The sequence below is a fragment of the Larus michahellis genome, chromosome 1 (assembly GCF_964199755.1).
Source record: "Larus michahellis chromosome 1, bLarMic1.1, whole genome shotgun sequence".
NCBI lineage: Eukaryota > Metazoa > Chordata > Aves > Charadriiformes > Laridae > Larus > Larus michahellis.
This window is the reverse complement of record NC_133896.1, coordinates 14,267,670-14,278,120: the sequence shown is the minus strand read 5'-3', so window position 1 is coordinate 14,278,120 and position 10,451 is coordinate 14,267,670. Positions and strand designations below refer to the sequence as shown.

Genomic DNA, 10,451 nt, shown 5'->3' with positions numbered 1-10,451 from the left:
AAAACATCTCAATATCATTGTTTTATGAAGAAAGCGTTTAAAAATAGGTCTTTCTAGACCAGAAAAAGAAGACTGAGTCAACGCTGTAACAAGTTTTCATATATTTTTAGAAAAGGGGACAAAGGTCACTGGTTTCTGTCAACTATCAAAGCAAAACATAAGAGATCAACTTTAATTATCAAAAAGATGCTATTTAAAAAACTTATTTTGAGTTTGAAGAACATGAAGAGGAACATCGAGACATCTCTGTTGCTGAGCTTAAGAAAACACACGTCTATCAGATATAGCTAGAACAGACTTGTCTAAGCTCTTGTCAGAAGAGGAAGGTGGGATTGGTAAATTCTTAGTGTCTGACTTAGCCTTTATTTTTCTTTGAAAATACAGAAGCAGAAAAGAAATATATCTACAAAAAGTAGCAAAACATTACGTGATTGTAATGTAACCTGCTTATTACAAAATGAACTGCATTTCTGGAACAGTGGGAAGGAGAAAGGGAAGTTCGCTGTCAATGCAGCCCTTGTCAGGGTTCTGACTGGGAATCATGCCAGCTTCTATTTCTGACTTAATTGTATTCCTGATGTCTTAAAACTACCTATGTAGGTAAGCTAGATACATGTAGCTTTACCCCGCAATTGATCAGGACATAGATGTGTTGTATTTTCAAGGTCACATTTTTCTTGCAGTTGTAGCTATTTGCAAAGTCACCTACTGAAAATAAATATCTATTGAATCACAGAAAGAGAAGAGAGTATTTTATGAAGAGCAGAGTGTGTATATTATCTTAGAGAGAGGAAGCATCTGGGAACAGTTGAGGTAATAAAGCTCTCTTAAGAATGGTACAAGGTGGAAAACTTGTTTCTAGCCTTTGCACCTGACACTTTTTACTTTCCACCGCGTTTAGGAAGATTTAGCAGTCTTCTTTTAGTATGAAGTTTGCTGTTATCTTTTATGTTCATCAGTGAAACTCTTCAGGTTCATTTACAATGATGTTTATGTGTATTCCACTTCATTTTGAATTAATGCTGGATTGATGACTAAAACTTTATGGGGACTAACTCAACAGAAGTGTTTATTCCGATGATGTTCCAGTTGCAGAGAAAAAGGAGTAAGGCTCTCTAAGGAAAGCAGGTCCAAGGGCTGCTACAGAACCAGAAGCTTTTGTAAAAATGGGTATGACGCTGCTCTTGTAGGCTTCTTTAATGAAGATAAGAATGTTGAATTGCAGCTGCAGATAGTCTTTGACTCATAATAAAATATTTTGAAAAATATGTATGCTTTTCTTAAAGTGACAATTTTAAAGCAAGATAAAATCCTTTTGATTTTTTTTTTTCAAGTGTAGAAACATTGCATGGTTGTGGTTAACTCCACTGCAGTTTGGCCAGATGGAATAGACATACTAAGCATATGAGAATGTAGGTTAGAATATATTCCGTGCAGATAAGGGCAAAAAGCATGGGCTGGATAACTTTTAACACGCAGTTTTCACTGAAAATACTAATTTTGTAGGAAGCCAATGATAGTTTGGTATTGTTTTTATCTAGTATTTTCTAAGATGTGCCTGCACCCATTTAGCAGACATGAGATTAATAAAACATAAATGCCTAATTCCTAAATCTTCAATGCACCATTTTATAGAGGTATTTATTCAACAGCTGTAAATATTTCAGGCAACAAAAATTCTTTATGACATTGAGAAGAATATTTCAATTCATTTTACTCATACATTTAAAATGGCCACTCATACATCGACAAATGTTTACTCATACATTTAAAATGTTGACATAGGAAAGTTTTCAAGTTTTAAACTATTCCTCCCCCTTTGTGTACATGTACCAGCTGTACAGTTGTTTCTCACCACTAATTAAGCTATTGCTTTTATCTTGCTTGTAAAGAAAGAAAAAAAAAATCTGTTATGCTCTCTATATTAAATACATTGCATTCTTTTTTATAGTAACTGATTTGTACCTAACAATATGGTGGTTTTCAGTATTTTTTGGTTGATATATTGTTTGCTTGTTGGGTTTTTTTTTTAGCATAGCATTCCCAAGATTAGATATTTTCATCAAGTCAGTCTTTTTTTAAAAAAAATCACTATTGTGTTAATATTCTCACAACTTGCTCTTTCACTTCTGTATCAGGGTGATGTAGCAAGGATGCCAGTTTCTGAGCGAATGGGACAGAGTCTCTGCAGAGTGTAAAGAAAACTGAATCTTCACTGTATTGGTCCTGAATGATGGTGCCATCTTCATTGTTCACGTTCTTTTTCAAGTTTGCCGCAAATGCCAGGGCTCTAAGCAGAATCTCTCTGTTTATACAGCTGTCAAAAAGTAACAGCAGTGATGGCACCTAAGATATTCAAGAAATAATCCATACTTAATCAACAGCAGTTAAGTACACGTAACTAAACCTAACCTTAAAAAAACCAAAAAAAATTAATCTGCACCTAAAAGAGAAAGCCTATGAAATACCAGAACTCTATAAGCTGTGAAAGCATGCCAGAAACTTGCACAGCATGCACATTTCCTCTTTAGAAAAGACTGGCTTGTGCATCACAGGCTAATAAATGCTCTGTGCTTCCAGTCTCCAAAATGTGACTGTCTGGAAAATTCCCATTTGGAAGAGAGGGTCTGCTTTCCTTCTCAATAATGTTGCTTTTGCCATCTGCAGTGATCTGGATGTTTTTATGTTAGCACATCTGATAAATGAGGAAAGGATACACTTTTAACAGAGAACTAAATTATTTAGCTACCCTACCCTTGTTTTAATAATGACAAGCCAGTAGTATCTAGACTAGCTTTGCTCATGGCAGATGGCTCAAAAATAAAAGCCACTGCATGTTTTAAGAAACTTACTTTGGGGAGGGGGAGGAGGATGCAGCAGCATTCCAGTCCCCGACTCTTTGTTTTGCTGTGAGGAAAGGATATAACTGAAATAAACCTGTATGCCAAGGCCAGCAATAGCAAATGTCAGATAAAGTGACATAAGTAAATGCGCAGGGAAAGGTCACTTATAGCGCTTAGAGACAACAGTTTTTTGGCTGCATTTGAGTAAAGGGGTGAGGTTTTCAGTGGAATTTGGTTGTCTTGGGTACAGTACGTTAGCTCTAGAAACAGCTGCTGAGAAGGATCACTTACAGTACTGGTTGTATTTGATGTTTGTACCTGGTCTTCAATCAATATACTGACTGCATGTCTGGAAATGAGGTTCTGGGTTTGTTTTTGAAACTTACCAGGGTACCTTATATATTACATAAAAAAGTTCACAGTACTGGTCTTTTGGTGGAAAGGGAAGGTGAGAGCCGGCTTCTGTGAGTTGTCACTGATTATTTGGAATGGTACACAGGCAGTACGACCAACTGTCTTCAAGTTCATAGCCACTGTGTCTCCCCCTCTGCCAGTACAGTATCTGTATGACATTACACGCTGGAAGAAAGCCAGCCTGTGAAAGAATGTACACTTCTAGCTATTGATCTTAACCAGGTACTGCTACTGCCTAGAATTTTACTCGAGTTGCATATATACTTCTAATGCATTAAAATTCTTCTGATGCATACACATATCTACACACATACACATGTATAAATGCTAAAAATATAATGAAACAACAAGAACCTCACTTGAGCTCTGAGAAGATGTTTTGTCATGGCTGGGTTTGCAGATAAGTTCACAAGTACTTTCAAAACTTGAATCTGAAATGAGAAACGTACAAGTTCATTGCGAGCGCCAAACCCAGTAAGTACAGCAGTAACGGGCATCAATAGTGTTAGTGTCAACTTGGAGAGGAAAAGGTAGAATGGGTCAACTGACATCTTGAGTTGTGCACTTCAGTCTTTGGTACAGGAAAAAACAGATCTTATAGAGCCACTAGCATGTATGTACAAAGTATAGACATTTTACAAGTAAATTCAGTTTGACTTATACATCAAAATAAAGCAAGATCTATAAACAACTCACAGTAGGCAAAATACAGAATATTTTTAAAATATACAGAGGATAGTTGTATTGGAAATGTGATCAGAAGCATATACAAATACACTTTTGTACTTTCCTGGACCTTGTGACACTAATCTTTCAACTAAACACTAGGAAAAGGCCAAATGCTACTTATTGTACTTAAGTAAAATAGGTCTACTAAGTTTAGTGGAAATTTGTTTTGGAAAACTGGTTTTGATCCGATAGAGCAACTGAATACATTGATAGTGATGGTACTGTGACATCTTGAATAAATATTTGAAGCTTTTCTCTTCTTTCAGTATTACAATAATATAGAAATGAGCACAATTTCCCACTGCAGTCACTAGGGCTTCAAGAGATGTAATAAGCATAAGTGAAAAGTAATCCCTAACTTAGGTTATCACAGGTTGGCACATTTCCCCAGAGAGGTTCGTGCATCAGTGAAGCATTTCACATGCAGATTCTCCTTGCCCTGTGACGCAGTAGTGATGTTTAGCCAACAGAAGAGAATTCTGGAGTTGTGACAGCAAAGGCACAGGACAATAGCAGCGCACACAGAACTGCTTCAGTAGAGCTCTAGCCCAACGGTTCCACTACCAAGACTCCCTTTCTCCCCTCTTTCGGAATTTAAGGATTTTATGCACTATCTGCTATCATTAATGAATATTTGATTTATTAAGCACAGTCTAAACCATTTTAAAAAAAACAGTAAAAAAGAGGCAAGTAAAGCAGCTTCATAAATGGTTTGTAACAACACACTGCCCAGTACCTGTGTCCTTTCTGTTCCTTCTGAAAGCAAATGAAGAAAGCAGGGAATTGAGTTTATCATCTTATGGTGGTAGTCACCGGTAACGGACATGTTTGTCAACAATCGGAGTGCAGCTAGCTGCAGATCAGAGTTCAGGGGAGCTGACTCAACGTTCCTACAAACTTGCGTAATGTACACCTGAGGGAAAAGGGAAGGTGATAAAAAGAGAAGACATTTTTTGATACAAGCAGATTTTCTCTTCACAAATAGTATCAGTAGTCCAGCCACAGTAGTGGCTCTACCTCTTGAACCTACCTTCCACCTCTTGAACGCTGCTGGCTGAATAGATAACCTGATGAACGTTCTTGGAAACAAGTACTTTTTTGTTTTGTTTTGAATATATTCAAATATTCTATTGGCATGACAGAAGCAGACGTTACAGAGTTATGCCCACTAACCTTCCTGAAGCATAAATGCTCTGAAAACCCAAATTGTTTTGACTCCATCTCAGGAGTGGCACATTTGCTTTAAGAAGTTATTTAAAAAAAATCACTTGCAGCAACCAACATCGTCCTAAATGTTGAGAACAAGCTAAGGACAAGTCTTGGAATAAAATCCTTTCTTCCAATTGCGTGGCCCACTCACCTCAGGAACAGGGATGACAAGTCACATTAACAACTACCTTTTACCAGGTTTTCTTCTGGATGACAGTATACAATGAATCTTGGATTCCTAAGAAAAAAATTACTTTGCCTTTACCAAAGGAGTTGTTTTCTACCTATATGCCTGTATAAATATTTGCTGTTTGCAAGCACTGCTTTAAAGTAAGTTGCTCAGCACTAAAGCTGCGGCAAACTACCACGTACAATCAAACTGCCTTTTTATCAAGCTAATGAAAAAAGCAGTAAAAATCTTCAAATCTGCATTGGCTCACTAGTTGGACATGTCTTGGTCTGTTGATTAATCTGATAATGTCAAAAGTGGACGCTTCTTTGATGGTTGGTCCCTTCACATCCATACCATCTACTATATTTACCAGTGGGACTTCTCATTTTTACTTGCTATTCTTTTAAGATGAAAGTTCATCACCCTGAAAAATTGGTGTCATACAAACCCAGGGTATCAGTTACAGTTTTCTCCTCCCTTGCCTAAGGAGTCATGGTAAGCGCAGTCTGAATTCCATCCTATTGAACAACCACTGCTGATGTTCTAGACATGCTTGGAAATCATCTTGCCCCACATAATTTCACTATTAACTTAGCAGCACAATCTCTATTTAATAGCATTTGGTGGAAGCTGGACACAAACTGCCTAGTTTCCTGTCTGTCTTTTAAAAAAGTAAGTGCCAGCGATACAGTGCATTTTTAAGTTACCCTTTTGGCCTTGGGATGCACCGATCATCCCGATCTGCTGACTCTTATGTCCAGCATCAAAACATTTTGTCATCCTGACTTCTATTTAACAAACATGCTGGAAGCCCTGTATCGTCTCCTGTGTCTCATTTACTTTGATTTTTTTCCTTTACGAAACTTACCTGTATCTCTTCCTGATTTTTAATATTCATACTCAAATTATTAAGTGCATTTAGTGCTTTTTCTTTAACTTTAGGAACGGAATCTGAGAGCATTCCTCCAATAACAGAAAGGCCATCCAAATTTCGGATTATATCCTGAAATACAAACCAGATATTTAATAAGATTATTAAAAAAATTTAATTGAACGCTGAAGGCTTTCCTCAAATTTTCCATTTTAATGCAAATGTAATGTGTAAATGAAGACTTCCAGAATAGACTCCTCTGTTTAAAGAGAGAGCGTTAGCAGATACTGCCTTATTGCTTCCATTGAAATTAAGAATAATCCTTCTTAGGGACAAAGTATTATTTGGCATTATTTGACAATGGCACAACACCTTTACTTTTAAAATCTGGCCTGCAAAGCACGCTTAAAGCATTTTAGATTATAAAGAATCAAAGGTAATTATTGCATAATGAGTTTATAGAATAGCTGAGCCAGGTCACAGTACCTAAAAGTCCTGACTGAACAGAACAGAATTTCAAGATGCAGCTTTATATTATTATGAGTAGAAGTTCTAAAACTTTATCTTTCTTTTTCCGTTACACTTGATTTTTTTTTAAATCTTTCTCACTTAGACTCTAACCATCACTGCAAAAAACATGTACTATTTTCAAGAAAATGAAAATTAGGCCAATGGGCCTTGGGATTCAGTTATGTTCTGTTCTGAGAGATTTATGTTAAGAAAACAGTTTTGAGAAGCCAGAATAGACAGCTGTCGTAAGTACCACACAAAAAGCAAAAAGGAAAAAGAAAAAAAAAAGAACAAAAGGGTGGGACCCTGGAGGTTAAACCTTTTCAAAGGCATGAAAATCTGCATCCAGCTCAAAGTTGTTCTGCATCATATTTCCAATTGATTTGAAGAGACCTGGATAGTTGGAAAGTTGCTAACATGTAAATGGCATACAAATTTGTAAAGATAAGAAATTAGTTTAAATTATCTTAGTAGATTTCAAATCTGATCCTTAAAGCATTTAACCCTTCTCCAGTTCAACCCTTTCATTAACATAACTGTAAGCAACAAGAGATACATTTACAGCACTTTTAAAATACAAAACTCTGTACAGAACGTAAATTGAACAAATATTAAGCTTATATAAATTCTGTGAAGCTGGTAAACTATATTATTTGGGCTAGCAGAAATTAAGGCATAAACATAATATGGATTTTAGAACACAAGCTATCCCAGCTCTCAGTCCTGTGTCACTCTTCAGCAAAACAGCACCTCTCATCTTCTGACTGGTATTGAAACACTGTTGTTTTCTACAGAACAATACTTACTTGATTTACAGAGAAGGCAGCACTGTTGCTGAGAGTGATTAAAGCTTGCTCTTGAATTAATGGATCATCTGTGGCCTGGAGCAAATGAATAAGCTTCTGTAGGGCATCCGCATCCATGGTGTGGGTTGACACTGGAGGGCTGTTGTCTGTCAGTGTTTAAAAATGAAATACTTGATACCAAGTTTGAGATATTTCACTTAGTTACCACTAAATGTTTTTTTACAAAGCTGATGTTCAGTTCTCAGTTGTAGGACGCATCGTTCTAAGTTTGACTGTGCCCAACCGTCATACCATGGCAAAAAGACTGTTCTGTCCTTTTTCTTGAGTCCTCTGACTACCTCTCTTCTAAGTAGAAAAAAAAAGGAATACATAGTAAGAGCCTGAGCTATGTTACTCTTTGGTTAAACCTCCCCTTCAAATTATTAGGAATATTCACCAAACATCTTAAGTTTTTAACTTGTGTTCCCTGAAATGAAATATGGAAATCTGTCTGGACACTGTAGGAAAACAGAATTTCTGACTTGCAGACTACTACTTCCAGAAATTATGGAATTACTTCCAGAAACATTCTGCTTGTACCCTGAGGTCCTTTGACAAAGTAACAGCCACAATGTTAAGAACATGCCCACCGTGGCATCACTCAACCAACTGAGCAAGGCTGTTTCTGAGTCAGGATGATGTCATGGAGTACCTGGCTTTTATAAAAGGGTGACACAAATGCCATCAAAGACCGTTTTCAGCCAGGTTGGAGGCAGAACCATTCAGGCTGAGCAGCCTGAAGACCCAATCTATGGCTGCTGGACTAGTCACAGATGACTCAAGACGACTTTTGAGAAGCTAACCAGTCCTTTGTAATTCCACATACTTGCTGCCACCACCTCACCAGGCAAACGGCATAGCATATTCTTTGGGGGGAAAAAAAAAGGTCAAAGTTAATTATGATAATCCAGTAGCTAGCTTGAAAAACAAAATCGCTTTTTATCCTTATCTCTCATCCTCGTCTAAACACTTTGTTTAGCTTTGAATTACAGAGGGAACACAAATAACTTAAATAACAGAACGGCAAATCATCCCATTAAGTAAATACACTGACCAGATGTACGCTTTAGGGGACTTTAAGAAAATAAATTAGGCTTTTTTAAAAACCAAACGTGCTGCAGAGTCCTTTAAAAACGCCGCACGGCTACTGCAAGGCCGACAAGCATCAGGGCGCAGCTCTGACCCCCAGGGCCCAGGCGGGCCCGGCCCGCAGCCTCGCTCCGCAGGCGCTGGAGCCGCCCAGGCCCCGGCGGGGCCTCCTCCGCCTGCCCCGGCGCCCGGCCCGCAGCCCCGCACCGCCGCCAGCCCCTCACCTGAGGGCGGACCCGGCCCGCCCCTGCCCTGGGCCCGGGCCCGGCGCCCGCCCGCCGCCAGCCGCCACAGGCAGTAGCAGGCGCCCGCCGCCAGCACCATGGCCGCCGCTCTCGCCGCCGCTCCCCGCGGCTCCCCCATCTCCCCTGGCCGCCCGCGGAAGCCACAGCCCCATCCGGCGCGGCCCAGCCCCGGCCCCCCCGGCCCTCCTGCCCCCGGCCCTCGGCTCTGCCCGGCCCAGGGACACCCGGGGTGCCGAGCCCACGGCTCTGTGGGGCGCAAGGGGGCGTCTCTCAGCCCGCCGGGGCGCGGCGAGCCGCGAATCCACGGAACGACGGGGCTTTTGCTGTAAAGGGAACAATAACCCGCGCCCCGGAAAGCCAGTCCGAGCCCCGGCCCCTAGCCCGGGCCCCCGCCGGAGGGAGGGCTGCTGCCGCCGGGCGGCGTGAAAACGCACTTCATAGCTTCTAAGCTGTTTTATGAAGAGGTTAATGAGACCACACACAACCCCCCTGAAAATCAATACACACATATATATAAGCAGCCTTCCAGTGTCTGAAGGGGGCCTACAAGAAAGCTGCAGAGGAACTTTTCACAATGGCATGTAGTGACAGGATGAGGGGTAATGGCTTCAAACTGGAAGAAGGTAGGTTTAGATTGGATTGCCAGGAAGAAAGTCTTCACTGTGAGGGTGGTGAGACACTGGAACAGGTTGCCCAGAGAAGCTGTGGATGCCCAATTCTTGGAAGTGTTCAAGGCCAGGCTGGATGGGGCTTTGAGCAACGGTCCCCCGGCTGCCCCCCCGGCCGCTGCCCTGTGGGACCCTGAGCCTCTGTGAACCTGCTGGGCCACACCGGCCCTGGCCCCAGCCCCCTGGGCTCGGAGGAACACCCCGTGGCTGGGGCGGGAAGCCACGGCACTGGCAGGGAGAGGGCCAGTGAGGCTCCCTGGGCCCACCGGGAGCAGGAGGGGCACATCCTCCTCTCATCCTTCCAGGACGCTCAGTACATGGGAGCCTTGCCAGCTGTCCTTACCCCGAGGAGCAGGCTGGGGCGCGCAGCTGTCCCCGGGGCAGGGACAAGGCACCTGTCACGGCCGCGGGGACCCTTGACCACCTCAGCCCAGGCCCAGCGCCACCATGGTGTCCCTCAGCCCCCATCCCTGCCACAACCTCCTCGACGCCTACGAAAGAATGGCGGCACACCTGCCAAGGCCACCACCTTTCCCCGCCTGGGACCCCCGTCTGTCCCCGCCCCGCGGCCCCGCTTTCTGCGCCAGCACCGGGCAGGGCAGGAAAGGCCGTCCTGAGTGCGCCATGGCAGTGCCTGTGGCGAGCGTGTCTCGGGCTGGGGGAAGCAGCCCCTTCAGCCGCCCCCTCAGCCGCCCCTGGCCCTTAAAGATCCACCGCCCTGGTCCCCAGTGGAGTCGGTGGGGTCACAAACTCCCATGGTGGTGTCCATGGGAGGGAGGTTTCCCCCCTTCCCCTGGAGGATCCCCCGTGCCCCACTTGGTCCCTCAGCGATGGCCCCGGTATTTCACACCCCTGA

General features: G+C 42.3%; 1 protein-coding gene across 3 annotated transcripts; it reads right to left on the bottom strand.

The window, feature by feature from the left end:
- Positions 1-1,661: 1,661 nt before the first annotated feature.
- ARMC10 (armadillo repeat containing 10) lies at positions 1,662-9,247 on the bottom strand. 3 transcript variants are annotated; one of them, XM_074572762.1, is made up of 6 exons: positions 8,907-9,247; positions 7,555-7,700; positions 6,236-6,370; positions 4,723-4,899; positions 3,617-3,688; positions 1,662-2,346 (listed from the first exon to the last, which is right to left on the bottom strand). In XM_074572762.1, the coding sequence occupies exons 1-6, from the start codon at positions 9,043-9,045 to the stop codon at positions 2,092-2,094; spliced, it is 924 nt and encodes a 307-aa protein (XP_074428863.1). In that variant the 5' UTR covers positions 9,046-9,247; the 3' UTR covers positions 1,662-2,091. The 3 variants fall into 3 exon arrangements, with proteins under 3 accessions (XP_074428863.1, XP_074428719.1, XP_074428787.1); XM_074572618.1 differs by having other exon boundaries at positions 1,662-2,317; positions 3,612-3,688; positions 8,907-9,097; XM_074572686.1 differs by lacking the exon at positions 1,662-2,346 and adding an exon at positions 3,111-3,422 and having other exon boundaries at positions 8,907-9,099.
- Between the last annotated feature and the right edge of the window lie 1,204 nt (positions 9,248-10,451).

What these genes read in the sequence shown, in the direction of transcription:
- ARMC10 (XM_074572762.1), bottom strand. Translation starts at nt 9,045, where the DNA reads ATGGGGGAGCCGCGGGGAGCGGCGGCGAGAGCGGCGGCCATGGTGCTG. An exon ending in AAAATCAGGAAGAGATACAG is followed by an intron (nt 4,900 to 6,235) that starts GTAAGTTTCGTA and finishes CTTTTCCCTCAG; the next exon opens with GTGTACATTACGCAAGTTTG. An exon ending in AAGGAACAGAAAGGACACAG is followed by an intron (nt 3,689 to 4,722) that starts GTACTGGGCAGT and finishes TTCTCATTTCAG; the next exon opens with ATTCAAGTTTTGAAAGTACT.